Genomic DNA, 16,618 nt, shown 5'->3' on the forward strand with positions numbered 1-16,618 from the left:
GCATAGCTGTCATGTTAGCCAATCTGCTAGGTGTGAGATGATACCTCAGAGTTGTTTTGATTTGCATCTCTCTGATTATAAGAGATGTAGAGCACTTTTTCATGTGCTTATTAATAGTTTTGATTTCTTTGGCTGAGAATTGCCTGTTCATGTCCCTTGCCCATTTGTCAATTGGAGAATGGCTTGATTTTTTGTACAATTGATTTAGTTCTTTATAAATTTTAGTAATTAAACCCTTGTCAGAGGTTTTTATGAAGATTGTTTCCCAATTTGTTGCTACCCTTCTGATTTTGGTTACATTGGTTTTGTTTGTACAAAAACTTTTTAATTTGATGTAATCCAGATTATTTATTTTGCATTTTGTAATTCTTTCTAATTCTTGCTTGGTTTTGAAGTGTTTCCCTTCCCAAAGGTCTGACATGTATACTATTCTGTGTTCGCCTAATTTTCTTATAGTTTCTTTCTTTATGTTCAAGTCATTCATCCATTTTGAATTTATCTTGGTGTAGGGTGTGAGGTGTTGATCTAAGCCTAATCTTTCCCACACTGTCCTCCAATTTTCCCAACAGTTTTTATGAAATAGTGGGTTTTTGTCCCAAAAGCTGGGATCTTTGGGTTTGTCATATACTGTCTTGCTGAGGTTGCTTGCCCCCAGTCTATTCCACTGATCCTCCTTTCTGTCTCTTAGCCAGTACCAAATTGTTTTGATGACCGCTGCTTTATAATATAGTCTGAGATCTGGGACTGCAAGACCCCCTTCCTTTGTATTTTTTTTCATTAATTCCCTGGGTATCCTTGATCTTTTGTTTTTCCAAATGAACTTTGTTATGTTTTTTTCTAAATCAGTAAAAAAAATTTTTGGGAGTTCCATGGGTATGGCACTAAATAGATAGATGAGTTTGGGTAGGATGGTCATTTTTATTATATTGGCTCGTCCTACCCATGAGCAGTTAATGTTCTTCCAATTGTTCAAGTCTAGTTTTAGTTGTGTGGAAAGTGTTTTGTAGTTGTGTTCATATAGATCCTGTGTTTGTCTCGGGAGATAGATTCCTAAGTATTTTATTTTGTCTTGGGTAATTTTGAATGGGATTTCTCTTTCTAGTTCTTGCTGCTGAGCTGTGTTGGAATTATATAGAAATGCTGATGACTTATGTGGGTTTATTTTGTATCCTGCAACTTTGCTAAAGTTGTTGATTATTTCAATTAGCTTTTTGGTTGAATCTCTAGGATTCTTTAAGTAGACCATCATGTCATCTGCAAAGAGTGATAATTTGGTCTCCTCCTTGCCTATTTTGATGCCTTCAATTTCTTTTTCTTCTCTAATTGCTACTGCTAGTGTTTCTAATACAATGTCAAATAATAGAGGTGATAATGGGCATCCTTGTTTCACTCCTGATCTTAATGGGAATGGATTTAGTTTATCCCCATTACAGATGATATTAGCTGATGGTTTTAGATATATACTGTTTATTATTTTTAGGAATGACCCTTCTATTCCTATGCTTTCTAGTGTTTTTAGTAGGAATGGGTGTTGTATTTTATCAAAGGCTTTTTCTGCATCTATTGAGATAATCATGTGATTCTTGTTGGTTTGCTTGTTGATGTGGTCAATTATGTGGATAGTTTTCCTAATGTTGAACCAGCCCTGCATCCCTGGTATAAATCCTACTTGATCATGGTGAATGATCCTTCTGATCATTTGCTGGAGTCTTTTTGCTAGTATCCTATTTAAGATTTTTGCATCTATATTCATTAGGGAGATTGGCCTATAGTTTTCTTTCTCTGTTTTTGGCCTGCCTGGCTTTGGAATTAGTACCATGCTTGTGTCATAAAAGGAGTTTGGTAGGACTCCCTCTTTGCTTATTATGTCGAATAGTTTGTGTAATATTGGGGTTAACTGTTCTCTGAATGTTTGATAGAATTCACTGGTGAATCCATCAGGCCCTGGGGATTTTTTCTTAGGCAGTTCTTTGATGGCTTGATGGATTTCAATTTCTGATATGGGATTATTTAAGAAAACTATTTCTTCTTCTGTTAGTCTAGGCAATTTATATTTTTGTAAATATTCATCCATATCACCTAGATTGGTAAATTTATTGCCATATAGTTGGGCAAAGTAGTTTTTAATGATTGCCTTAATTTCCTCTTCATTTGAGGTGAGATCCCCCTTTTCATCCTTGATGCTATTAATTTGCCTTTCTTCTTTCCTTTTTTTAATTAAATTAACCAGTACTTTGTCTATTTTGTCTGTTTTTTCAAAGTACCAGCTTCTAGTCTTGTTTATTAGCTCAATAGTTCTGTCACTTTCTATTTTATTAATTTCTCCCTTAATTTTTAGGATCTCTAGTATGGTTTTCTTCTGGGGGTTTTTAATTTGTTCATTCTCAAGTTTTTTGATTTGCATTTCCAATTCCTTGGTCTCTGTCCTCCCTAATTTGTTAATATATGCACTCAGGGATATGAATTTTCCTCTAAGTACTGCCTTGGCTGCATCCCATAAGGTTTGAAAGGATGTTTCGCCGTTGTCATTTTCTTCAACGAAATTGTTAATTGTTTCTATGATTTCTTCTCTAACTAAATGATTTTGGAGTATCATGTTATTTAATTTCCAATTAATTTTTGATTTGGGTCTCCATGTACCCTTGCCGATCAATATTTTAATTGCCTTGTGATCTGAAAAGGCTGCAGTTAATATTTCTGCTTTTCTGCATTTAAGTGCCATGTTTCTATGACCTAGTGTATGATCTATTTTTGTGAATGTGCCATGTGGTGCTGAAAAGAAGGTGTATTCTTTTTTGTCCCTATTTATTTTTCTCCATATGTCTATTAATTCTAATTTTTCTAAGATTTCATTCACCTCTTTTACCTCTTTCTTATTTATTTTTTGATTTGATTTATCTAAATTTGATAGTGGTTGGTTCAAGTCTCCCACTAATATGGTTTTACTGTCTAATTCCTCCTTCAATTCTCCTAGTTTCTCTATTAAAAATTTGGATGCTATACCATTTGGTGCATACATGTTGATTAGTGATATTTCCTCATTGTCTATACTTCCTTTTAGCAGAATATATTTACCTTCCCTGTCCCTTTTGATCAGGTCTATTTGTACTTTGGCTTTGTCAGATATCATGATTGCAACTCCTGCCTTCTTTCTATCGGTTGAGGCCCAAAAGGTCTTACTCCAACCTTTAATTCTAACCTTGTGAGTGTCAACCCGTCTCATATGTGTTTCTTGAAGGCAACATATGGTAGGGTTTTGTGTTCTAATCCAGTCTGCTATTTGTCTGCGTTTTATGGGTGAGTTCATCCCATTCACGTTCAAAGTTATGATTGTTATTTGTGGATTCGCTGGCATTTTGATGTCTTCCCCTAGTTCTGACCTTTCTTCTTTAGCTTTCTCCTTTTGAACCAGTGATTTACTTTAGGTCGGTCCCCCTAGTCCCCTCCCTTGAGATGCTTCCCTTTCTAGCCCCTCCCTTTTTATGCTCCCTTCCCCTCCCCCCTCTCCTTCCCTCCCTTTTTGTGCTCCCTCCCCCCTCCCCCTCCTTAATTTTCCTTTCTTTCTTGCCCTAATGGATAAGATAGAAATCAGGATCCCACTGGATCTAGATGTTCTTCCCTCTCAGATTTGATTTCACTGAGAGTAAGGTTTAAGTACTTCCACTTCACGCTCTCTTCCTCTCCTTCTCATATGAGAGTTCTTCCCCTCCCCTTCCCATGTGTATCTTTATATGGGAAAGTTTATTCTATTGATTCCCCCCCTATTTCTTGAAGTTAATCTTAGTATTGTCACGGTTCCCCCCTCCCTTTTCCTTTTTTTGCCCCAACTTTCCCCAAATCTTCTTGATTCCCCAATCTTTCCCTATGCATGTTTCTTCTAACTACTCTTATGATGATACAATTTATGAGAGTTACACAAAACATTTTCCCCACATATTAATATATATAATTAGATGTAAATGTAGTCCTTATAGAAGAGAGTTTGACTTAAAGAGAAAGATAAGATTTATCTCCTTTTCCCTTTCTTTCATATTTACCTTTTCATGTTTCTCTTGCTTTCTGTGCTTGGATATCGAACTTTCCACAGAGCTCTGGTCTTTTCTTAGCAAATGCTTGGAAGTCTTCTATTTTGTTGAATGCCCATACTTTCCCCTGGAAGTATATAGTCAGTTTTGCTGGGTAGTTGATTCTTGGTTGGAGACCCAGCTCTCTTGCCTTTCTAAATATCGTGTTCCATGCTTTGCGGTCTCTTAGTGTGTTAGCCGCTAAGTCATGTGTGATCCTTATGGGAGCCCCCTTATATCTGAAGCTCTTCTTCTTGGCTTCTTGTAGGATTTTCTCCTTTACTTGGAAACTCTTGAATTTGGCAATTACATTCCTAGGCGTTGTCTTTTGGGGATTTAGTATAGAAGGTGTTCTATGAATCCTCTCTATTTCTATTTTGCCCCCTTGCTCCAGAACGTGGGGGCAATTTTCTTTTATAATCTCCTCTAGAATAAAATCCAATTTGTTGTTTACCTCTGGTTTTTCTGGGAGACCGATGATACGGAGATTTTCTCGTCTTCCTCTGTTCTCCAGGTCCGTGACCTTCTCAGTGAGATATTTTCTGTTTTCTTCCAATTCATTAATTGTTTGGGTTTGCTTTATTGATTCTTGCTGTTTTATCATCTCACTTTCTTCGAGGTCCTTAATTCTGGTCATTAGGGACTGGATTTGCTTTTCAGCCTTGTCTGCCCTTGTATTGGCTGCTTCGAGTTCTTTTTCCAATTGAGCAGTCTTATCTGTCAGACAGCTGATCTCTTTCTCCCATTTTTCTTTCCAGAAGGTTTCCATCTTTTGGATAAGTTCCAGTTTGAGATCTTCCAGAGCTTGTTGATAGTTTCCATTTTGGGAGGCGTGTTCTGAATTTTTTTGGATTTCCTCTTCATTCTCCTCTTTCCCTTGGGTACTTCCACCATAAAAGTTTTCAATAGTCACTTTTTTCCCTTTCTTCCTGGAGGCTTGATTTTGGGCCATGTGAGCCATCCCTTTGGTGGTTTTATTTCCCTTTCCTTTTTGGTCTGGGGTCTGGGTTATAAGAGTGGTTTTTCTGTGAATTTAGGTTGCTTCAGACTAGTTCTTCCCAGCCTCAGAGCCCAGGTATTCAGCTCCGCCCAGATAATCAGTGCGCGTTGTTCAGCGCAGCCCGCCCCAAGTCCAGGTCCGCTGGATTCTCCAGTGAAAGCGCCCTGAGACGTTTTTTCCTGGCAGTCCCCAGATCCCAAGGACCCTGGAGTGCCCCCCCAGACAGAGACGCTCCCCACTCACTCGCTGTCCTGGTGAGCGCTCAGGTAGCTCACTCTGGTTTAGTGGGGGAGGTGGGGTGGGGGAAGGGCAGCTCAGTTCACTTTTCTGTGCAAGCTTTTCCTTCTTATTTTAGTGTGGAAATGTTCAAGCCCCACGTACCTTTGCCTCTGTGGGGTACTGGGGAGTCCTTCTGTTCCTCCAAAGGTGATTTTATGCTCCTTTGATGTAGTCTATTTCGTTCGGTGCTGGGGAGAGGAAACGTGCGGCGTCTAGATTGCAGCCATGATTACCCGGAAGTATCCCCCACTTTGATTTTTAAAGAAAATTATGCCAAAAAACCTTAGAGATTGGATCAATATTAAGCATGTTATATACTTAAAAACCATGTAGCACAGTAAATAGAGTCTTAGAAAAATCTGGTTACACCTCAGACACTTTTTGGTTGTGGGTCATCTTAGACAAGTTATTTATTACCTGGGTCAGAGATTCTTTATCTGTAAATTAAGGATAATATTAGGATCTTCCTCACCAGTGTAGTTGAGATTATTAAATGAGATAATGCATTAAGGTGCTTCCCACAACCTAAAGCACTAAATACAGTCATTTGGTATCATTTTAGTTGTGATTTGTTATGAAAGCTACAAGACTGCATTTTAGATGAGATTTCTCTCCACTATCCTCCATCTTTAAAAGGGCATGTGTGGTGGGGGAAAGGCGGTAAATCCCAGGTGTTTCTTCCTGGCAGGAAAATCTCAGTTTTTAACATTTGGTGAGCTCAATTATTTAACTTTGGTTGAAGTCCTAAAGGTCCAGGTATTGTATTTGACATGAAATCTAGGCATTTTGCTTATGCAACTAAAAGTAGTTCCAGAAATGGAAAATGCACTTATTTGTAGATATTAAGCATTTTTAAAAAGAAATGTAAAAAAAAATCAAGCCCTTTCTTTTTCAGAGAAAATAAGAGCCTTGACGCTATAAGCTAGACTGGAATTTTAAAAGCTCTGTAATTCATAATTAAGCCTACCAAAATGAATTTTCTCCCTAATGACTTCAACTTAAGGTCACTTTCATATATTAACCATATGTATATGGGGGTTTTGGTCTCTCTCTTTTTCTCTGTTTTAGTCTCATCTGTGTGAGCTTGTATGGGGGAGGGGTTAAAAAACCTGGGTAGAGACAATTCAAAGTCAACTGTATGATTTCTATTCATTTATTCCAGCCTCTTGCAGCTCTGAAGGGATCCCCTGAAATCAGTGCCTGCTGCCTGCTAAGCCACAAGTAAATTTCCAGGAGTCCCGCTCAGGACCCAGGAGATCTCCAAGCTGTCAGAGGCTGGAAGACTTGATCATTGTGTCAGAATCTTAGGTGAACAGGACTATGGATAAGAATCACCGAAGGATTGGAGTTGGGGAGACTGAAAAGAGATGAATTGAGTTCTGGTACTGAATGGAGGTAGATAGGACTCGAATGAGGAAAGCGTTGAAAACTGCAAAGCGCTTTATAAATGAATTATTGTTGCTATTCTTGTTGTTATTTTTCTTCATTTTTTTAAAGCACGATTCTCTTTGGGAGACAAGAAGAAGCTGACCTTGGACGGGGATTTTAGAATCCAGATCCCAAAGCAAGCAACAACTTTGACACTTTCAAATAGCACCAAGCTGAAATGGTTCCTTTCTCCACTTCATCTCCACTAATGCTTTCTTAATGAATTTAGGGCCAGTTAATAATCTATCGCCTCCCCCCACCCGAAATAAACCCGAGGTCCCCAGAAGTCCGCGACCTCACCAGCTGTTCCCAGGCCCTACGGCTTTTCGCTGTCTCTGGGTTCCTAGGTTCAAGGACAGTCCCAGAGGCTAGGAGGTCTAGGTGGGAAAGGGCGGGGGGGGGGGGGGGGGGGGGGGTTGAGCTAGGGAAGGCGCTAGGACCTCGACCAGCTCGCTCGGCCCTGGGGACAGAGCTGAATGCCTTCTGTCTTCCCGCAGTTCTCCGCGGAGCTAATTAACAGGTGGAATCGCACCCGGGGTGCTTGAAAGCTCGCCAGACACCATAGAAACAAAGCCTTAAGACCCCAAGCACCATCTGCTCGGCGGGCTACGGGCGGGCGGCGGGCCTAACAAACCCAGAAGGAGAGCTCGGCTGTCCGTCTGACCAGAGGGCTAGACCTACCCCTGTGGCCCAGAACCTGTCTCACTAAGGAGCGAATACTACGCTCTTGATTTTTACCAATAGCAAGAAAAAAGGTAGAAAAGGGGGTGAAGGGCGGGAAGAAGGCGAAGGCTACTCAGGATTTCGATAATAACGAGGTTAACCTACAATATCCACGCATGAACCTAGGTTTGCTCTGGCCCAGTCCTTTCAGCTGGAATGGGCGAAGGAAATCCTTGTTAATCATAGCCTGCAAGGAGGCCGTTTTGACCCAATGGTATGAAACCCAAAGCCGTCGGGGATCTCCCTGTCCCCGCCTCCATTCCCTAGCTAGGCGGGTACTTCTTGGTCGCTCAGTCTCTCTACCCACCTCAATTTCATACTTAGGACTGACCCCAACCCAGCTAGGTCCTGACCCCCGCAGAGCGCCGCCTGAATACTGGAAAAACCCCATTGAGGAAAATTCACTGGATTCCTTTATCCATGTGGGTCAGATCCCTCTAGCCATCCCTCACGTCTCTGAGATCTCGGGTTTCCACACACTCGCCCAAACGTCCAGGGACAACCCAGGCTGGCTCCCAGTTCTCGTTAGTTACCTGTTGGCGGCCAGGCGGGACGCGATGTAGCCTCCCGGGATTTGAGTGATGATGTAACCCCAGAAGAAGGACCCATGGATCATCCCTACGGTTTCCGGATCCCAGTTAAATTTGGCTTTCTACCAAGGCCAGAGATAGCAGGAGAAAGAGGAAAAAAAAGAGAAGAAAACGAGGAAAAGTTAGTTTGCTAACTTGAAGTGTGGAGAGCCTTTGCTAATTTCATTTTACAGTTTGAGCTGGGAATGCAGACAGAAATCAACTGCGCAGTGTGACCCCGAATTAGCTCTAGGAGTGAAAGTCACTGCTTCAAGGGATCCTAAAACCTTTTTTTTTTTTTTTGCTCCTAGAACACCTAGTCGCAAGCTTACGGGGCTGGGAGTGGAGGGAAGTGCTGAATTGAAGACATCCTTTATTGTAGGTGCCCCATTGTGGGACATTCGGGGTGGAGACAGAGGTCCAAAGGAAGGAAGTCGAGAACAGAGAACAGGAAAGGGGTTTTTAACTTTACACCCCCTAGCGATGTAATGAGTATTTGCTGAAGCAGGGTGAATTCAATTGAATTGAGAACGAGGAGGGGCTTATAGTGGATCTATGAAGGAGGAGCAGCGGAAGATTAGTGATTGCAGCTAAAGCTTCTCTAACTGAGGTGCTGAGAAGGAGCTGAGGAAAGGAGGCGAGACGCCTCCTGAAAGTTCTGGACTATACACCTAGAGTAATTGGCGGAGAGCAAGGCAAAGGGTAAACGCTGAAACCCGAGGATCCCAAAGGGAGTCAATTTTATTCTGAAAGAAACTGGTTACTAGTTAGAAAGAACGAATATAAATGAAACTAGCGTATGAAGGTCAAAGTTAAGAGCCAAGCTTTCACCCAAAGACCCAAGGGAGTCTGCACTCCTCTGTTAAAAAAAAAAAAAAATCTATATAGTCAGCGAGCTCTCTCTCAATCCCAATGCCAGTGTGGGATAAGGTTGCTGGGGGGAGGGGGGAAGAGGAGGTGAAACATATAAGGTGTAGAAAGGTTACTGATGTTTTTTTGAAAGGCAACAGCGATTATTTTTTTCTGGCCATGTGCTGTCTCCAAGGTTAACTTGGTTCACCATTTTTTAATATAGTTTTATATATGTGCATGTTTCCCCTACTTCTTCTGGAGGGCAAAGTCTCTTTTTTTTTGTCTTTAGGTTCCAAAAAGATAGCATAATATCTGGCACATAGAGGCAGCTCATCAGTAAATGATTGTGAATTGACTGATTAGTGACCTAGCCTCAGAATTCATCTAGTCATTCTGCTTAAATCCTAATTTGTCTCAGATTCCCTCTATGAGATCTAGAACCAGTGAAAAAACTACAGCACCCCTGGAGTTTTCTCTTGTTAAGGTTTTGTTCCTGTACTAAGGATTGGCAGTAGGGTTGGGATGAGAACATGAGGTCTAATGATCTTATTAGATAGCTCTCTTAAAAGTATAATGAATGATGAAAACTAAGAAAAACCTATTGGATTTCTTGCTTTATTATATAATATTCTGAGAAGTGGAAAGCTTGTGGCTGGAAAAGCAACCTCAGATTCAAGAAGACATGGGTGCAAACCCCTACTCTTGACATCTATACTGGCTGGATGAACCTGAGCACATTACTTAAATGTCAAGCAACTTTCTAAAATCATAAATCACAGAAAAGGTGTCCATCTGATTTATCAGAGGAGATTATCCACTGGGAATTCCCTGCCAAGTAAATCCAGTCTCCTTGCCTCCCTCATCTAAAAGGATTTAGATAAATTTATTTCCTTTTTAAGTGGCTGGACAAAACACTGTATTGGGAGTCCAGGACATAGATTAAAATCCCCCTCTTTTGGGTTATGTTTGGAAAGTTACTACCTGGGCTTTATTTTCCTTATCTGAAAAATGTGGGTTTGGACTAGATGGGCTCTAAAATTCCTTCCAGTTTTGAACTGATGATCTTAAACCCAGTGGGCTGTGGAAAGAGCCCTGAAGAAAGAAAAGAAGAGGGGATTAGTGTCCCCACAGGGGCCCACCTCCTTGATGATCTTTCCCCCTCGGTGTATGGTGCTGTTGTTCACCATGTCCACAATGGCAACCCCTAAGTTGCAGCGGATGCCAAAGGAAATGCAGAAGCCCAGGCCACTCATGATGGCGATGATATAACGGCGTGGCAGGCCAAAGCAGGTACAGTCACAGAGTGGCGTCTTCTTCTCCTGCACTTCCAGGGGCTTTCCATCCTCAGTGAGCTCGATAGTCTCCCCAGTTTTCTGCTTCTTCTCAAGCACCCTAAAGTGCAGCGGAATGGACAGAGAGCCAGAAAATAAATTTTTAAAAAAGAAAGAAAAGAAAAAGAAAAAATGAAAGGGAATAGACGGCTTCAGGGACAGCATCCAAACTGTGACATCACGGAGCAAACGGAGGGATTGGAAGAGATGGAGGGACCCTGTTGCTCTCCTGGTCGTGTTCACTTAGCGCCCTCTCCGGGGTGGAATTGGGGAGGGGTGCTTTCGTTATAAGACCTCTGGGGAGTAGGGATATGGTCTATCTAAAATCAAGGCTTCTTAATCTTATTTTTTATTTTTACTGTGGACCCCCTTGGTGAAGTGCATTGACTTCTCAAAAGTGTTTTTAAAAGCATAAACTATATAAGGTTATAAGGAAAGCAATTATATAGAAACAATATTATATAATTAAAAAAAACATTTAAACTGCTTCGGGATCTCGGGTTAAGAAGTCTTTAGAAATTATTTTTGCAACTAGGGGTCGCGGGTGGGGGGTGACAACATGGAAATCGATTTACTTCTCTTGCTAATATTTTTAATCAAACGCCTTTTCCTGCTTCCAGTTTATAATACCTGTAGGAAGTAAATGTTCTAAGTCAAAGGAATTGCTTTGTTTTTATTTTTGTGTTCCTGGAGTTTAAAGAGCCCCAGGCCTTGCACTCTGAGAGTGCTTAAACAATGCTGGTGGAATTGAACAGAATTGAATTGGCTTTCAACTTGAATACTTTTCATCCCCTAGGGACAATCTCCTTCACCCACTCCACCTCCATCCTCTGCATCAAGTAATTCCTGTAGCTCTTAAATGCACAGGATGTTTCCTGCTCCGAATCCTCCCTAACCCGTGAACCCGATTTCCCACACTCCTAAGTGACCTCAATGTTGTTTTCTCTACAGAAGTTGCTAAAGCTAGGAAGGCAAACAGAAAATTTGATAGTTTTGTGCTAACAGCTCCGTGGTACCTATTTTGAACCACTGGCGTCTTCTTTCTCTCTCCCTTTTCGCAGTGTTTACACCCCGAATCTTTTGTGTTACTATTACTCTCTGTACCAAGTTCCTGCCTTCTTTTTCCCAGGTTCCCAGACCCCAGCTAGCCTGCAAGAGAAACAGTTCTATCCTCTGACTTCCCTACCAGTCCTTGACCTTTCCCAAAGGGATGCGGGTTTTCTGGGCGGGAGGTGACGTAGCCACGCCCACACTCCTAGTAGCAAAAATGTTCTGGGCTGAATCCATTCTAGATCTGGATTTATGAAGGGGAAGGACAATGCAGGAGTTCATGTGTCACACCTGCAGCAAGCTCTGCCCAGTTCTTTTTCCTTCGAGTCAGCCCCACCTTGGGAGCTCTAATCCTTGATTCTGATTTTGCCCTTCATTTCATCCTATAAGTGTCTTTTCTTAAGATGGCGGGGAGGGAGTTGAGGGAAGGGAGAGAGAGAAGGGCCGCTGGAATAGACAAAATAAAAAACAAACTGTCTAATGCCCATATATATTTAATGAATTATTCACATTTCTCAATTACACACAGGGGAAAAAAATGTGATGGGACTATTTCTAAACACTAAAATGCAATTTTATCCACACACACCCTCAAAAAAACAGTTGTGCATATGGCAATTCTGCATTCAATGCAGACCTTGCACCACTTTGGAAATGTCATTGTCGACAATATTTTAAAATTCCAAGCCTTTAGTAATCAATGCCCTGAATGAATTTGTTTCAAAGGGATAAATGCTTTCTTGCATTCTAGGAATGATCGTTTTCTTCAGAGTCTAATCTGAGATTTCTTTTCAGACAAAGACACCCCCCACCTTTAAAGGGAATATCTCTCAGTAACATTTTGTTGGAATAGTTTCAAATATCTAAAGGATATCTTTGCTTAAACATAATATTTTCGATTTGAAATAAGCAGGATCAAATTTCATTTTAATCAATTCAACCATTTTCATATATATCTAATGTATCTATGTGTATGTACACACATAGATGTGTTTATGTGTTTATACACATAGATATATGTATGGTGACTTTAATATGTGATTACATGGATGCAATTATTAAATCAATTCAAACAAGTCAATGCTAACAATGATTTTCAAGCATCTTCAAAATACATGAAAAAATGATGAATTCCTTACTATCTCGAAAATAAATTCATGGCAATGTTTATAGTTAAATATTAAAAATGATTCTTAACCCTAAGTTTTTTAACCCAATGTAAGAATGGGGGGGGGAGGGGACTCCCATAATACTGGGGGAGAAGAATGAAGATTCAAATGATGGTTTTCAAAATATATATATGTTGGATTTATATATCCCCCATTCAAGTTTTCCCTTAGAAAAGGAAAACTTCCATATGTAACCTCCACTTTTGAAGGGAAAAGGTCTTCTTAGGTGTCCTCGGTACCTGATAGAATGTATCTGAATGAGCAGTTCTCAGTGGTAATGTAGGATTGCAGTGGAAAATGCGGAATGTTGCCGCATAGATAGATACAAGTCCTGACCAGAAGTGGAGCTAATCCGGACCTGAAAGAACCGGGAGTATTTGAGCTACCCGCCTTTCCTTTTCTCAAAACTTCCTATTAATTCCCTAAAATGTTCTCTTTCTTAAACATGGAAAGGAATACTGATCCAAAGTCCATTTTCTTTCTGTTTTTGTCTGCCTTGTTTCCTTAGGGTTGATCTCTCTGAAGAATACCCCAATAAAAGAGACAATCTTTTTTTTTTTTTAATAAGAAAAGAACACAAAAACAATCCCTTCAGAGGCATCCAAAGTTACCTGTTATAATAGGAATCATTGGCCAGGTACTATAGTGAGGATCCGTTTAAAAATCGTTTGTATCCTTCCAGTTCACTCAGAAAAAAAAAAAATTCTTTTCATAATGCACACCCCTTTCAGCATCCCCATACCAGAGACTGATGTCTGTGAGAGGTCGAATAAATAATTTAAAAATACATAATTGTTTAGGTCTCCAACCCAGAAATTGGCCAGCTATCAAATATTGACATTTATATTTAGTGCTTTTTTTTTTTTAATCCAGAAGGAAGAGCTCCTGAGGGATTACTAATCGAATGCCTTAATGCTTTTTGCATTGAAGGTATCTAACTCCAGCTTTTTCCAAGTAAACGATTAGAGAACAGGGAAAGCTCATTGATAGGGTGTGGAGTCTTTCCCTATTATAAAGGAGATGAATTCTGGAGTGAAAAGGGGAGAAGTATCTGCCTCTAATCATCCCATACATATGGATATGGTCTCTCTCTCTCTTTCACACACACACACACACACACACACACACACACACACATACGACAGATTGCTTCTATGCCACATTCTTTTGCCAACCTTGGGTGAGCCCCAATGTTTAACCAAACAAATGTTACTGATCAAATTACAAGCCCTCGAAGCGGTTTCAGTTAACTGAAACCTATCTGACTCTTTCTCCAGGAAGAAAACCCATTGAACGCTAGAGTCGGTTTCTCTTACCTGTAGATTTGGCCGAGAGATTTTCCAGCAAAATTCTTCAGTCCCTCTTTGCCAGGGGTCAAAATCCTTTGTTTTATCGACTCCATCCCTGCAGCAGTGGCTCCTGGTGTATTCTAGGTTTGAGCTATGATAGGCGATGGTTGCGCATATTGGCTTAATCGCTAAGGTAGTGGTTTTTTTTTTCCCTCCTCTCTCTCTTTCCTTCCCCACGAAATGGCTATTGGTGCGCCTCTGGGAAGAAGAATGTGAGTGAAAGGGAGGGAGAGAAAGGGTATAAAACGGAATACAGCTACATGCAACCCACGGCTCTCCTAATAGGAGAATTTCTAGACACAATTAGAAAGTCTTATTTGAAGGGGAGGATCCGGTAACGGAGAGAGAGCACGCAAAAACCTGATATTTGGGCGGTTACGAAGAGATCCTTCTTGATGGAAGTTAGTCCACTTGGAAATTATTTATAATCCCGATTTTAAAGCTCTTTTAAAAACTGCAAGATTTCAAAATAGAAAAAAAAATCATGAAGCTCTTCTATAAGTGCAAAGTGAAGATGATAGCAATATTAATCCTCTTCCGTAGGAATCAGAGTAGCTTGAGAAAGAAGTGATGGATGATTTTAGCTCTCAGGTGGGCAGTACCAACCCTAGGGTTTCATCTTCACGAATGAGCTTCTGCTTCTTTCATAGGGAGCAATTCAGATATGCGGTAGCGTAGAGTGGAGATGGAGAGAGAACTTAAAGCTTCTTGGAACGGGAATCAATGAAAAGCGAAAACGTGGTTTAGTGAGGCGAACAAGCCTAATTTTGGACAGAGCACGAGAGTTTTTCAGCACTGAGGACAGCTCCTTCCCTCTCTGGCACTACCACTGGCTTTCAGGACCACGGACAGGACACCTTGCAGGGCAGAGGGAGAGGTTCTTTGAGTCCTCTGCTTTGACAACTTTCTAGGGGAGGTAGAAGGACAATCTTTCCAAAAGACCATCCTGGGGCTCTTCAGGAATGGATGCTATGGAAACCAACTAGAAAGATGTCATCATCTCATTGGTTTGCAGAGAGAATGGTGCAGTTGACTTGGCAAGGAAGGAAGAGTTTATTAAAAATTGACAAGTTACTTTTCGTCTCCCACGTCTCGCCCAACACGCTGACGCCAGCCGGTCCTGACCCTGTTGCAGTGAGGGAAGATTACAACATATTGCACTTGGGTTTGCCGCATGCTTGGAGGCAAGGGAACTATCTTGGTTTTGCCGTTGGGCAAGTCCAATAATTATTTTGTAAATAGATTTAGTTACAGCCTCTGGAAGAAAATAAGGTAAAACTGGAAATATAGCTGAGCTCTACTGATAAATGTTATTAACAGGTTCATTTACCTTAAATACATAGGACTTTTCCATATGGGATTCTAAACCTTACAAATTCAAAATGCTTTCCAGATAAGATGTAGGACTGATTTGTGACTTAGTACCTCATTCCCAAACACAAGCTGTTGCTTTCTCTAGAAATAAAATACTGTTGATATTTTAATAAAGCAAAACATGGAAGACTAGAACAGCTTCTGTTGATATATATTTGAATTACACTCTTTTCCCTTATATTTGTGCTGCCCTCATAGCATTGAGCTGTGTATAAGCATTCATCTAAGGCTTTCAGTTTCAAATGGAAGAAAATAAAATGTGCATGGACCCATTTCATTTAAAATATACTTTCAAAGCAGACATCTACCAGCTAAGAAATAAATTATTCGTACATTTTGCTAGCTACATGAAGGCCTTATACTGTATGCATTTTGATCAGACAACTCAGAAAAGCAATTGGCCTTGGACCACATTCTGAAGGTCAAAAAATGGGAACTTCTTTTAGACCAGTAGAGGGAGTAGATCTTCAAATTGGCAGTCTTTAGGAATTAATATTCACTTCTCAGAAGGATAGATCTCAATAACTAAGCATTCAAAGAAGCAGTATGAATGATATGAATGGCCAAAGATATGAATGAGAAAAAAGAAGTCAAGTACCTTAGACTTTCAAGAAAAATTAAACATTAGTTTTCACCTAATCCCATCACTAGAAAGAATATGTAAATGCATATATATGTATATATAAATCTATACACATATACATATATACACATTATGTGCATGTACACACACATGTATTTTTCAAAGGGCAATGCATCAAATATTCTATAAAATGATCATTACTACAGGGCCATTTTATGTCTAAGCCCTTTGTGCTTTTCCTGACCAGATCCAGAAAGTTTGTATCCAAGTTTCAAAGTCAAGAACTACTCCCTTTAATTTACAAGCTGAAGCATATCTGCAAGATAAAAAAGAGAACAGGGCTCACTGAAGCTGACTTTATGTCTCCTTTATCCTAAGCCAGAAAGGCTAAGCCTCAAGACCAATATTTTACTCTTTTAATTATAGAGTGAAGCATATCTGGAGGAGACACTTCATGGAGGAATATACAAAAACGCTAACATTCTTTTAGGTCAGGTTACCTGTGCATACTCTTCATCAATTAATTTATTTCAAGGTAGAATTTAAATCAATATTTCTTCTATTATACAGTTCTCAATCTTAATTATTCAGTATTATTTTTAGAAGCTACCTGACAATATTGATATTCCATTCTTATTCTAATCACCTGTTCTTCTCCGTACTACTTTGCATGTTGTTGTTTGTCCTTCATTTTCAATGACCAATGGCCTTCATAGTTTAATGCCTTGACTTGCCCATGAGTTGTTTTTAAGTGAGAGTTGTACAAACTTTAACCTCACTTTCTCTTCCAAAGTCAATGAACTCAAATGGCGAGACATAAGTCAGAATGACTGCTGATTTTCTGGGA

General features: G+C 40.1%; 1 protein-coding gene across 1 annotated transcript in view; it reads right to left on the reverse strand.

Moving 5' to 3' along the window:
- The window catches only part of SLC17A6 (solute carrier family 17 member 6), a 70,275-nt gene extending 54,955 nt beyond the window's left edge, over positions 1-15,320 (reverse strand). Inside the window, exons 1-3 of the mRNA XM_003341467.4 lie at positions 13,782-15,320; positions 10,055-10,307; positions 8,028-8,146 (exon numbers count right to left, since the gene is read on the reverse strand). Of these exons, the coding sequence (XP_003341515.1) occupies positions 8,028-8,146; positions 10,055-10,307; positions 13,782-13,867 (458 nt within the window). The 5' untranslated portion in view covers positions 13,868-15,320. The remainder of the gene's footprint in view (positions 1-8,027; positions 8,147-10,054; positions 10,308-13,781) is intronic.
- Positions 15,321-16,618: the final 1,298 nt, after the last annotated feature.

The sequence above is a fragment of the Monodelphis domestica genome, chromosome 6 (genome assembly GCF_027887165.1).
Source record: "Monodelphis domestica isolate mMonDom1 chromosome 6, mMonDom1.pri, whole genome shotgun sequence".
NCBI lineage: Eukaryota > Metazoa > Chordata > Mammalia > Didelphimorphia > Didelphidae > Monodelphis > Monodelphis domestica.